Raw genomic sequence first — 14,196 nt, 5'->3', positions numbered from 1 at the left:
CATTTTGTGCAGAAAATATTAAAAGTGATGAATTTATGATGCTTAGTGAATAAAATAAAGCTAAAAAAAGTAGGGATAATTAAGGAAAGTAGACTAATTACGAAAAACAAGCTAATTAAGAAAAACAAACTAATTAAGGAAAACAGACTAATTAAGGAAAGTAGAGGCGGACTTAGCGCGAGAAACCCGCTTAGCTAAGCTAATTTGCACCTATAAAAGAAGAGAAAAGAAGAAAAAACACATAGAAATTCTAAGAGAATTCAATTATTTATAGAAAGCAAAGACTAGAAGGAGAAGTAATCATTAGGAGTCATTCCTTCCATCCACCCCCTTTTTATTATCTTATTTGCCTCCACTAAATATTCCCCTCTTGCAATTGTAAAATATCTTATGACTATAAGAGGTTAAATCCTCTTTGTTGAGAACTTGACAGTCAACAAAGGGATTTGAGAGAAAAAATAGATAAATTAGACTCTTTCATGTGGGGGGCCAAAGTTAGACTATAGTGATAGATGCAAGTGTAAATTGGAATAATTATAAATAGAGAAAAATTATTAACATTACATCAAAGAGTAGCTCTGATAGGCTAAGTTCTCAACATTCTCATCTTCTGAATTTACTTCTACAATAATATTAGGTTTTCTAATTTTTCTATCTTTAATTAACCAATTTAAATTCTTGTTTGATTTTTTCTCTTATTTGATTTAATTTTTTACCAATTAAATTTTTTTTTCTCATAACCTTTTCAAGTCAATTTTCTTTAACTTTTTTTATTAATAAAATATTCATCTATCTAAGTAGAAACAAAGTTATTGTAGATTCGATACTCGAAATTCCATTTTAATTTTACTACTTGGGACGAATTGGTGCACTTGTCAATCCATCAACACCAGCTGTCATAGTGGGCTCTTCAAGGATAGGTAGCAAATGAGGTGTGAATGAAGCGATTGCCTCTTGTCTAGCTAGTCTCTCTCATGCCTTCCTCTTCCTTGTCAAACTACTATTCATGCGAGTTCTTCTTCCAATCTCTAGGTCGTATGGCAAAGGATTACATGAGCTCCTAGTTTGTATATACACAAGGAAAACAACACACTAAAAGAGAGATAAGTTAGCACAAGACAACACAATTATGAAAATAAATCTAAAGAATAAAAGAATGAAGCCTAGATAAGTAGGAAAATGCGAAATTGCCAAATCTTGAGATGCAAGTACCCAACAGCAGCGCTAGAAACTTGTTACATCTTTGACATGTGTACCAAATCATACAAGTAGTATAAAATGGAAAGTCCAAGTGTCATTTTCTCAAGGAACTTGTTCAATCTTTTCCAATTTACAGAGTTTTTACTCACTAGACGAAATATGAAGCAAACTTGAAATAGAAATGACCAAAAACCAAGGTAAAGATGTAAACTTGAAAATAAAACTATTTAAAGATGTTTTTTTATTTTTAAATATCTAGATTGCAGAAAAGTAATGATAAATAACGTTGGGGTTCAACTTCCCTAAACCACTCTATCATGCATACACAAAGTATTAATCAATGTTTATCATTATTTTATTATCACCACTCATAAAAATTCTCAAACCCTAATTCATTACAAGAAGAGCCTAAGTCCCTTGACTAGACTACTAATTGTTTGCATAGCTTAGCCAAGTTACTTGTTTTAAGAAAAGGAATCAAAGGTGACTGATGAGCCACTGCTAAAAAAATGGTTTTCTACGAGGGTCCTAAACCACATACAAAGACGGTCGACGACCGTCGTAGAAGCTAACGTCGTTGAAAGTGTTAACTTTCAACGACGGGTAAAAACACACCGTCTTAGAAAACAACAAGCTTTCAAGGACAGTGCTTACGTAAGCACCGTCTTAGAAAGTAAGCTTTCAAGGACAGTGCCTACGTAAGCACCGTCTTAGAAAACTTGTTTTCTAAGATAGTATCTACGTAAGCACCGTCCTTGAAATAAAAATTATTTTTAATTATTGATATTTTTCCTGAAAGAATATTAAAATTTATTTAAAAAATAATTGAAATGATAGATTAAATAAAAATAAGATTAAAAATTCCTAACACATGTTCATAGAAACAACAACATATTAAAAAATATTATTAAAAAGTAGCTCCTAAATTAAATAATTATTTTAAACAAAAATTGAGAGTACCAATTAAAACTTTGACAGCCTCCAAGATATTATCCCTAACGGCAGACACAGAGAGAACCTGAAAAAATGAAAAAAAATACTATATATTACGCTAGAAATCAAATATCCTTAAGTTTGTAATGCAATCATATATTTGATATACAGACCCAAGGTAAGTAAGTAACCTAAGATGAAGACATATCGGGTTGATTAATAATGATTCTTCATTCTCATTATGGAAAATATATGAAAATTAATAATAAATACCTCATTTATCAGCTTATCCAATATGGTTTTTCCATATTGAGCTACCACTACCTTGCATTCTTTGCTCACAACACCAACCGCTCCAATTGCATGGTTGATTTGAGCAATGACACCCTTAAATATACAACGGTGGCAACATATTCTCATTCAAAATGAAGAAACAAATTATGGAAAAATATAACAACTTAGTATTGAGATGAGGCAATGCTATAAACTCACAAGTCTGACAATTGAGTTAACAACGATAAGGCATCTGGAATGCTTCCATTTAACAGATTTGATGATAGTGACCTGAACTTATCAAAAGAAAACAGAAACTTGCATAAGGATATAGATACAAATTGGTGATGAACTGTTGATATACATACAAGTTATAATTATGTGTGCTTATAATTGGTGATGAAGTGATGATAAAGAATGCAACTATAGAATCTAAGTTGGAAAATCACCTTCCCTATGCAAGTCCATTTATTATTAGTGTACCTAATAAATTACATGAGGACTGAATAATAAAATTCAAAGTGAAATGGAAACCATAAAGAGAAATAAGAGTTGACAACAAATCACGCGGACCATATATGTAACTCAAAACAAATCTAAACTACAAGCTTTACATGCCTAAGATGAATATTAACTTTTGGAAGCCTTTCTCCGAAGCAAGCACCCCATCTTGGCTGCAGGACACTCTACACATTAGAATAACTTGCCTTGTTGTTGGGTTCCACTCCTCATCATTGTACAAAATTCATCATAGTTGATTCTACCATCCTGAGAAATCACAAAATTGAGTGTCAACTATGGATGGAACTAGAATACAAAATTGTAGCAAGGCAAAAGAAATATAGGCTTACATTAGTAGAATATAAGGTGTGTTGAGGTTTGAAGCACAAAAAACAAGCAACATAACAATCACAGATGGCAACAAGAAAATTCTTGCAGAGATTTGAAATCCTCTGATCAAATAAGAGAAAATACTCAGAAATTTTATAATTTTTTAATTAGCATTACTAATTAATAGCATTTACACAAATAAGACTTTCTACAAGGCTATTGTATGTCGTAGTAAAATATCTTGTGAAATTAAAAAAGAAAAAAAAAAGCCCCTTCAAATTAGTGTTTCACTATCAATTTCTACAAGATACAAATTGTGTATTCAAATTAACTAAAACAAATGTTTAGGCTCGTATTCAAATTTGCATTACTTTCAGAATAATCAATAATTACATCAAAAGAAGCCCTTTCCCAACAAAGTCATTTAATTTACAAGCACAAAAAGAAATAGTTAAATATGTAAGTGTATAAGACATGAGTACTTGAGACCACCATAAGAAGAATCTAACTATGTGCCAGTCTGAGTTTTCAATCCAATGCCTTAACAGATATGTAAAGAAACAAAATTAATAGGTTCTGAAAATAGAATTAAATCAAACCCCCAACAATCCTGATAGTTGCAACTCCACTCAAAATCAACAATTAATAGGTTTTGCACTAATCCAAAATTTTTGCCGATTATTTTAATTAACATGATAAAGGAATTGTCAAACTTGAAAATATAACTCAATCTAGGTCACAATAACAGTATTGTATATCCATGTTACCAAGGTAAATTGGAGTAAAATGTCAAATAATCTGAGGGAATAGAATATGCATGGGTCATATCAAATCAACATTAATAGTTCATTATATTTTACTTTAGGAAGAAAGATGTTGCTAAAATGTTGACTAACCAAATAGTCTTGTACTTGAATGACAGCTAACGAAGTCACATAAAGCCATCCAATAAAAAATAAACCGAAGCCACCTTTTTCTTTAATAACATATTAAATTAAATAGTGTTGCGTGTTCGTGTGTCAGCAAGTGTACCAATTCGTACAAGTAGTATATAAAACGATAAGACCGAGTGTCGAGTCCACAGGGAATTTGTTTCACTCAGACCATGTAAATTCAGTATGTAAACATTTGTATGAATTAAAAGCAAGGTAAATGTTGAGTTCTGTACTAGAAAACCTATTCGAATATAAACAAAATATCTAAAGCTATGAAGGTGAAAACTATCAAGTTGAGAGCGTTGGATCGTTCTACTGAATTTCTCTTGATGTTTAATATGTATTTTTCTCTATCTAATGTTATCCTAGTGTTCTTATGCTGAGAAACTACTCAAACCAAGATCCCTCTAGTGAATGAGCCTAACTCTCTTTAAACTTTGTCCTTGATCCCTCAACAAACTTAGACTAAAAGAGTTGTATTAAGCCTCCAGCATAATATGGACAAGATCACTGCACTCCATTCCTAGACATACAGATTTCTAGCTTGCTCTACTAAGTTCTAAGGTTTTAAATCATTTCCCAATGCTAAAAATCCTAACTATACATACAAATGGGTGATCAACCCACAAGCATGTAAAATAAGCATAGATAAAAGCAATAAACACATAAAAGTAACATTAAATAGATAGTAAGAGTGTTACATCAAGGTTTTTCAACAGAACTTCTCAACAAAGGAGCTTAGCCTTCCATTACAAGCAAGAAACTCAAACTACAAGAAAGGAATTGTTTTTGGTGAAAGAAATGGAAAAAGATGGTTGAGGATGTCTCCTACAACCTCTAAACCTTAAATTTCTCTCTTTTCTGGCCTAAGCTCTCTTTGCTGCTCTCCTTGTGTCTCTTCTACTTCCTCTAGTGCCAACTCTCTGAACTCCTCAAACCCTTCTCCTTATTTCTGCCAACTTCAATGTTTTAAAGGCTCTTGGACCTTTCAGCTTCCGAAGGCTCGCTTAGCGAGACTGACTCGCTAAGCGAAAGTAAGTGAATTTTGGCTTAGCGAGACAAGACGCACTGAGCACGAGAAGAGACAACATCCTCGTTAGGCAGGTTGGCTGCGCGCTGGGCAAGCACATCTCTGGCTTATCCTCTTCTAGGGTTTCCCAATCCGCTAAGCGAGCTGTATGCCTCGCTAAGTGGATGCTACTTGCTGAGCGGATCTGCCTCATAGAGCGAGTCATCAGCTACTTAAACCTTATCTTCTTTGGCCTGAAACTGAGTTGGATTCAACATAAATTCACAAAAATGGAGTATCTACTCTATAAAATCACACTACAAAGAAAAATATGTATAATTCCTACAAATAGAACCATAAATTGGAGGTAAAGCGCTAATTCCTTGCAAATATTCAATATCAAACTAACTCATGAATAACAACTAACATTGTGGCATGCCATGATAAGAACCTTTGTTGAACTACACCATAAAAGCTAGTTGCCATAGTTGGAGAGCCAAAAACCTTATAAACTCCACTACTATAATCCCATACCTAACATTTTGATCTTAACATCCAATCATGCTCTACAACCTTGTTGCTTTGGCAGGCTGCCTGTGCAATGGCCCGTTGACTAGCCCAAGCTAATGTTGCAATGTCAAAGTCACCACTCGCCGCTTGTTTTCATTTGACAGCTATAATGAATAGCTCTAATAGTAATACAAAAAAATAACTTATTATATTATCAAAATATTAAACATGAAAAAGGAAAAACAAAAATGTTTTTATATATTTAAATGAAAATAAAAGTTGAGAAATTGAGATAGCTGTTAATTAGAGAAAAGATACCTGAATTTCCTGGTAGGTTTCTTTTCTTCTTAGCAAGCGCTTGTGAATCTGAGAATTTAAATGCATACCAATGATAAAAAATAAAATAAAAAATTATACCAACAAAAGGTAACAGAAAAATAATAATGAAAAGATGCTTGCTATACTAAGAATAAAATCTTCAAGAAAGATGCTTGCTATACTAAATATTTTAAATTTATTAACTAGTGCCTAAGGACCCGAGTTAACATTAGAGGTGCTCCCAGAAAAGTTTTTAATTGTTCTGGAAATTATGGAATATGTGCAGTTGCTATCATGGAAGTTGATGCGGTTTTGTACCAAAGGATTCATTTATCCACCGTCTTCTTGGATCAATAACCCTCTGGCATGTATGAATGGTAATAGATCGAGGAAATTAAAATGAAGATTTATGGTTTAGGTAGCTGACTTGAAATGTAATGGTGTAGTGCAAGTGCATTATGGATTTTTGAATGCAATCTTGCAGCTATAGGTAAGATAGAGAGAGTCGGTTACAACTTACAAGTTAAGTACACAACTTACATATTCTTTTAAAAAAACAATAATTAACTTCAATCCTCATATCAAGTATTCAATATCTTATAAAAATTACTATCTTAGCTACATTCCAGAAATACATAGAACAACTCAATTTTGCCGACAAGGCTACCAACATGATACCAATTACAAAAGCATAAACCTCCTATGATAGAATTTCAGTATAGACATAGAGATCGTGTGAAATACAAATTTCTATGAATCCATTCGGGGATATGTTTCTAAAAAAAATAACAAAATAAACAATCACCCAAATAGAAATTTTAAATACATCAGAAAGACAGATGCTATTATACAACCATGGAGTGCCAGTGATTCGTTCCAAACTTGACAAACTGAAATCATCACAAAATGATTTTGTCAAAACTACTTGAAGGAAAATGAAAACTATATATAAATATTACAGTAGTTCCAAGTAAACACCACGAAAAAAAGCATATGCTCAGCAAATAAGCATAGCTAAAGTCCATATCATAAGAGCATATTTTTCATCTATAGGAACTCCAAAGATTAATCAGCCTTGCAAGTTTCAAATCCTCATAAAGAAAAATAAGAGATACCCCATGTCAGGCCGCTAGAACAACTAAAAACAACAATAATTGAATGTCCAATACAACACTCTAATTTACATCGAAGTGTTAGAATAAATTCTAAAATCAAAACAGAAACCACTATTTAGCTGACCAATAAACTCATAACAACATTGGATGCAAATTAAAGGTGAAGTCTGCTTACATTTGAAGATCTGGTGCTCATCATGTAGATCTAGTGGTGGTGTTGGTGTTTTTGGCGCGGTGGCTGAAGGAGCGGGTGTGTACGGTTCCTTTGGCGGTAGCATTGTTGTCGTCAAGCAACATGGCAGTGACGAGGGCGTAGAGCGCCCTCTTGGCGCGGTGGACCTGGTCGTCACTGATATGGGTTTGTTTAAGGGCCGTGACGGAAATCTCGACGAGGAGTTGGAGATCCTTAACGGCGTCGTGGCCAAGGGTGTCGACATTATAGACCTCGACGACACGATTGAGAGAGAAGTTCAAAGATGGAGTGAGGGGAGTCCACGAAGACTAGCTAGGGTGCGAGCTGAGTAGTCACAATAAAAATAAAAACTCACCTCATTCAAAGACGGTTTTTGAAAACGACCATCTTTGAAATGTTCCTTTTATTTACCAAAATACCACCACTTAAAAAATAACGACGGGTTTGAGAGGACAGTCGTTGAACTTCAGCCGTTGAAACTACTTATTTTAGTAGTGAGCCTTGCTCTATTCCTAGCAACAACACTTGTTAGGCACTCTTCTCTGGTTCATAGTTCAAATACATTTTCCAAACACATTAAAACCATAAAATCAAGCAAATGGGTGATCAAACCAAAGAAAACATTAAGCAAAGAAGAAAGCACTTAATGGTGAATAATAAACATCTATTAATAACTCAAAAGATATACATGAGTTTGAGTTTAGTTACATTCAAATTCCCAACAAAGGGGAGCTCAACTACTCATGGTTGAGAGGAACATAAAAAATGGTGAAAAGAAGATCATGGAAATTGGAGGAATAAGAGTCTCCCGAGTATCCTACTTGTGTCCAAACCTAGGTCAGAGAAGAATGTTATATTCTCTAGCAAAAAGCCCCTTAGTTTGCTTTGTCTTTTTCGTACATAGTGTCAACTCAACAGTTTTGACCAAACCAAAATTATGTTTCAGATGGGCCAAAACTTCACTAATGCTTGTTGGAAGAATTCTAGTTGGGCGCACCATCTGGCTAGTTGGGCAAGAACTTCTCAAGTAAATGATTTTTCTTTTCCTTGTGTCTTGTTGGGTCAAACTTTTTGTCTGGTTGAGTCGGTGACAACATTCTACTTTGACCATAGTCCTAAGATATTCCAAAATCCAACTCCAATTCTATATTTCAAAAGATTAAAAACATGAGACTAAATTCCAAATTAACATAAATACATTAGATCAAGGGTTAAGATTTGATCACGTTTTCAATGGAAAAGAGAGAATTACTTTTTTACATAAGTACATAATTTTTTTCTTTTATATAAATTATTCATTTAATTTTATTAATCTCATTTAATAATGATGAAGTAGTTAACATATTTTAATGTTATTGATATCATTTAAAAAATAAATCTTTTGCTGAATTATTTTTTTATTAGAATTTGATATAAGAATTAAAAAAGATAATTAGAAATAGAATGTAAACTAAAAAGAAATAGACCGATTTAATCAATCAATTTAATCTTCACATTGTTAAAAAAAATTCGGTGTGATTTTTTGTCTAATATAAATTTTAATTAAAGTTAAAAGAAAGTAATAAAAAAAGTAGATACTGTACATGAAAATTGATACAGGAGGAATATTAACGTTTACTCATGTAGTTGGAGTTTTCACGCAAATGGTTTCCCCAAATAACAACGCGCCTTCCCTTATGCCAACTGTCCGCGTTTTCCCCACTATAATTTAATGCCCCTTCTTCTTCACCTTTTCCATTGTAATTCTCTCTCTTCATTGGAAACGTGGCCAAATCTATGCCTTCAATTTAATCTAATGGCTGAAAATTTATTAATCGGAGATCCTCCAATTATTTTCAATTGGAGAGGATCTGGATCCGAGATTCTCCTGGAAAGCGTTCGCGTCCGCTCGTCACGTTCCCGCTCACTCCCTCTCGCGTTCGCCCTGTTCGTCCCTCTCATCTATTCATATCTCTCTCCTGTAATCTAGGGTTTGTGTTTTTGATTTGTGAAATATTTAGCACTGTTATTTACTGATAGTAATGTCTAACACTTTGTATGATAGATTCGAACATTGATCCTTCAATTGACTTCACTAATAACTTTAGTCAAGAGCTGCAACTACAAGTTAACACGGGTTTTGTCAATTCTTAAGTTATTTTACTTTATCTTTGAATATTGTGTAGAATTTTCTGTATAAATATTGGATGGATTTATCTCTGTTTATCTGTATAAATATTGGATGGATTTATCAAAAGTGTTAGATTGCATAAATAATACATACATCTCGTGTGTAATGCAGCTGAGCATAGTGGATATGGAATGTGTGGTTCAGGGAATTATAGAGACTCAGGTGAGTTTATATTTTCGTTGAATTATTATAAATTGGCAATTGCTTTTTCTTTGAAGATATATGGGAGATGTTGTGGAATTAAATTGACCTGGCATAGCCATTGTCTCTTGAGGTTAGAAATTTTAGATTTGGGATGCAGCTATTATAAATCATCTTGTTTCATGTTAATGCCATAATCTCCATTTCCCCCGTCTTGTTTTAAGAACGCTGACTGTGATTGCTTGTGTATTACTTGCATTTCGTATTTGAATTCTACCAATGATAGGTAGCTTAATGCTCTAGTTAAAGATTGAGTAGCCACCTGAATGGACCTCTTTCTCAAATAAAAGGCATACAAATGTCTTAAGATGTTTTGTTAGTATGTTATGTTAGTATTACATTTTTTCAGAAGGAATCTTTCATGTTTCTGGCTGTGAGACAACTTTGGCTGTTAATATTTTGTTATCTTTTGCAGCATGTTGAGGCCTTGGAGATTCTTCTTCAAGGACTATGTGGTGTTCAGAGAGAACGATTGAGGATCCATGAAATATGCCTCAAGAGTGGTCCACATCTGGGTGAGTGTTTTATTTCAATATATTTCCATTTGTCTTTGCTGCTATGAAAGTAATTGTATTACTAAGGAAGAGGAAAAGAATATCATTCTACTGGGAAAGACAAGTATGAATATGAAATAACTTACATTAGGAAGCAGGGAAACAGACATTGATACAACAAAGCCTTCAATTCTGATATATAAGCAAGCCCCTGAGAATCTGAGAGTGCATATGATAATAACAGTATTGAGAATAGAGAAAAAGAGCACCATCCTTCACCCTACTCCACCAAGGCAGAAAAAGAGTGCTTCTCCCCAGAGCCTTACCCAATTTCCCCCCTCCTAAGTCTCCAAATGAAATTTTGGAAAATTGCTTCAAATTATGCGGAAATACCCAGGATTCTTTGGAAGCCTGAAATGAGTAGTCCAGAATGACGTATGTGCTTAGCTTCTGGCCACGGTAAAATTAAAGAAAATATTTTTTTGAATGTTGTTTGCAGATAATGTGTACTCTCTGTTGAATGCTTGTTTCAGTATATGCAGTGGCATTTTCATTTAGAATGCATTTGATTTGCTAACAAATGAAGGACTAGACAATACAAATTTCCAAAAAATTTAAAATACCCCCAATTTAGTTAAGCCAGCAAGCACAATGCCCCAATCGGGCTTGTACCCAATGTGAACTCTTACTCCATTTCTAGAACTGCTTGTGGCTGTGCTATATATTAACCACCAAACAGCAGACAAAGCAAAACAATTTTATGTGACTTGGCTTCTTGAGCTGTGCTGTTCTTCAATGAGCATCAAGTGCACCCTTAAGCATTTGTAGTGGACTAGTATCTAAATGGCATGCTTCGTGCTCCTTTTTTGACCCATGATGCTCTTTTGTATTGGCTTTCAGTATTACATGTCATGGAGTTGTTTTGAAGAAATTTATGCTTGTCCAAGATGAGGTTTATTCTGTATTGCATCTTAAGATGGAGATGAAATGTTTTTGATTCCTTAATGATTCCCTGAGGTCCTCAACATTTCTGTCTACTTTTTGAATTAGTTAGTGTATATGTCCAGTTTTCTTGAGTGTATCATATCTTGACCTTTCTCCAATTAATCATATGATTTAATGGTCTTTATTCCTAGGCACTGTAGCCTCAGAGGTTCGACTCTTGTGTGACCTAGAGCAAGCTGAACCTTCCTGGTAAACCATGCAACTTCACTGTCAAAAACTTGTCAGAACTTATGTCCATAATCATATACGAATTTAAGTTGTGCTTGATGGGTTGTTCAGGACTGTTAAACATGTAGGTGGTGCAATGAGGGGAGCAGGTGCAGAGCAAATTTCTGTTCTCGTTAGGTCAATGGTGGAAAGCAAAACAAGCAAGAATGCACTTCGCATGTTTTATACACTGGGGTACAAGTTAGACCATGAGCTGCTGAGGGTGGGATTTTCCTTCAATTTCCACAGGGGTGCACAAATCACTGTAACAGTTTCATCAATCAATAAAATGCTGAAGCTGCATGCAACTGATGAGGCCGTGCCAGTAACACCTGGTATACAAATGGTTGAAGTAACAGCACCTGCAACTGCTGAAACCTACGCTGAAGTTGCTTCTGCTGTGTCATCCTTTTGTGAATACCTTGCACCGTAAGAATCTTTTTGCTTTCTCAATTGCACATTTTTCTATACCAAGTGCAAATATTTTACTCACCTAGAAGGTGATGCTGCAGCTGCTAGTAACTGGCAGGTTTACTATATTGTTAACTTCATCCATATTCGGCCAACAGGTCATAGATTTAATAACTTTGTCATGCTTGTTTGATATTGCTCAGTTGTGATTGTCTAAGGTCTTACCATCATATTAGAATTAGTTATACGGTTATCAATTTAGGTGGATCAGATTAGCAACCCTTTGAGTTTGCAGAAAAATTATCATGTTTTTGCAATGTTCCTTCACATTTATCATTGACATATGTAACTGTTTGGTGTGAATTTCCCAGGCTTCTCCACCTGTCCAAACCAGGCATTTCAACCGGTGTTGTTCCTACTGCTGCTGCAGCTGCTGCATCTCTAATGTCTGATGGTGGGGGTACAAATTTGTAGTGGGACTATACCGTTTTCTTTATAAACGCTCACTTTATGTACATTGAAGTTCCTTGACCCCACTTCTTAATTATAATAGAGACGTGAACATAGAATTTTCACTTGATAATAACATGTAAAAATTTAACATGGGAACATGCCTTCCCATTATTAATTGTTTCATGATGGATTAATTGGTATAGAAGTGCAATTTGATTGTTCCAAGCTGTTTGAGAGTAATATAGTGTCAAGCTTTAATGATAAAAGAAGAGACAATTGAATCATCCAAAGCCTGAACCCCAACTTTGGATTATTTTCATCAGATTACTAAAGGTCTAATCTACACTTATAGCGTACAAAAACTGGTACCCGATCCGTACGTTGTTAGACTAAATAATCATTTTGGTTTTGTATCTTAATTTATTTTGTTTAATTATTTATCTTTTAAAAATTTTATTTTGGTCTTTTTATCTTATTTAAAAAGTTTGAAATAATCATTTATCTTTTAAAAAATTTATTCTGCTATCTCATTTTATCTAAAAGGTTTAAAATGATCATTTAATTATTTAAATATATTTAAAATAATCCTTTATTTGATTGTTATTCAAAAGAAAAAGTTGAACAAAGGATAAAGTTGAATTTATAAAAATAGCTTACTATGTGTTTATAAACTATTCTTTACCTTATTTTTATAAGATAATATTGAAAACAAATTATAACTTCTATATAAAAATAATTTAACCTTATTTTCTCTTTTATTATAAAATAACTATACTTAAGTAAATACTATTCAACAACTACTTAATTAAGTTACTTAACCAAATAGACCTTTAATATTTATTCTTTTAATATAAGTTTCATTTGAGTTTAATTTTTATCTACAGCTTGTAAAAAAATATTTTATTATCAATCAACTAAAAATTATTATTCATGTAATTTTTATGATAATTATTTTAAAAATTTATAAATTTTTCAGACACATTCTATTAAAAGGATTAAAAATATTTACACATTCTATCAAAAATTTATAAATTTTTATGACCAGACCACTGATTAGTAACCATGTAAAAGGATTTTCTAATATTTACACATTCTATTAAAATCTAATCTGATACTCTCTTTTTCTATAAATAAACTGATACTCTTATGTATAATAGGTTAACTTAGAAAAAAGTACAATAAATTAGCTCAGATAAAAAATTAAAAATCAAGTCAACGTAATTATGCGCCTACCGTTCTTGACTGATTTTTACTTAGTCATTGATATACTAAAGATTTTGTTAACGTCATTTTTTTTGTTAACGTTACTGTTTCTTAATACTCGAATCATTCATTAAAAAAGCTGATTTACTATTTTTTTTACAATCACATATTCATTAAAAAATTATATTATTTATTCTTTTTATACAAAGAGACTTGAAGTTTAAATAATATAATTTTATGATTAAATAAAAATTATTAAATTTATGTGAATAATTAACTAAACTAATAACATTCATGTTACTTAAAGGATTTGAGCAAAATAAATTATTTAAAAAGACTAAACAATTAAAAATAAAACATGTGACAAAATAAATTAAATTATTTTTGGAATTACATCAATTATCATCCAATTCTTTTAACATAACATCTTATTTATCTAAATAAAATTAAGCATTGCCATATTTAACATAATATTAATTGCTTCAGCATAAATTATATTTAATATATTTAGAACTTGTATTTTAAAATAGAAATTGTTAATATTAATACCAAATTGTTGTGTACGAAGAGGAGAACAACAACAACAACAACAACGTCTTATCCCACTAGGTGGAGACGGAGAGAAGAACATCCACAACATTTTTTTTTTATATAATTGTTCTCTTCTCTTTACAGTTAAAAAGTTGTGGATGTTTAATATCATATTCACACACACAAAATAAAAATAAAAACTTA

General features: G+C 32.6%; 1 protein-coding gene across 7 annotated transcripts; it reads left to right on the top strand.

Annotated features, from left to right (window-relative positions):
• Nucleotides 1–9,058: 9,058 nt before the first annotated feature.
• LOC114385687 (mediator of RNA polymerase II transcription subunit 18) lies at nt 9,059–12,483 on the top strand. 7 transcript variants are annotated; one of them, XM_028345712.1, is made up of 7 exons: nt 9,059–9,243; nt 9,362–9,423; nt 9,599–9,649; nt 10,104–10,203; nt 11,319–11,376; nt 11,467–11,823; nt 12,177–12,483. In XM_028345712.1, exons 3-7 carry the CDS (start codon nt 9,614–9,616, stop codon nt 12,277–12,279), a joined length of 654 nt encoding a protein of 217 aa, XP_028201513.1. In that variant the 5' UTR covers nt 9,059–9,243; nt 9,362–9,423; nt 9,599–9,613; the 3' UTR covers nt 12,280–12,483. The 7 variants fall into 7 exon arrangements, with proteins under 7 accessions (XP_028201513.1, XP_028201508.1, XP_028201511.1 ...); XM_028345707.1 differs by having other exon boundaries at nt 9,362–9,433; XM_028345711.1 differs by having other exon boundaries at nt 9,110–9,287.
• Nucleotides 12,484–14,196: the final 1,713 nt, after the last annotated feature.

This window comes from Glycine soja, chromosome 15, assembly GCF_004193775.1.
Source record: "Glycine soja cultivar W05 chromosome 15, ASM419377v2, whole genome shotgun sequence".
NCBI classification, from domain to species: domain Eukaryota; kingdom Viridiplantae; phylum Streptophyta; class Magnoliopsida; order Fabales; family Fabaceae; genus Glycine; species Glycine soja.
This window is presented reverse-complemented; position numbering and strand designations above follow the sequence as displayed.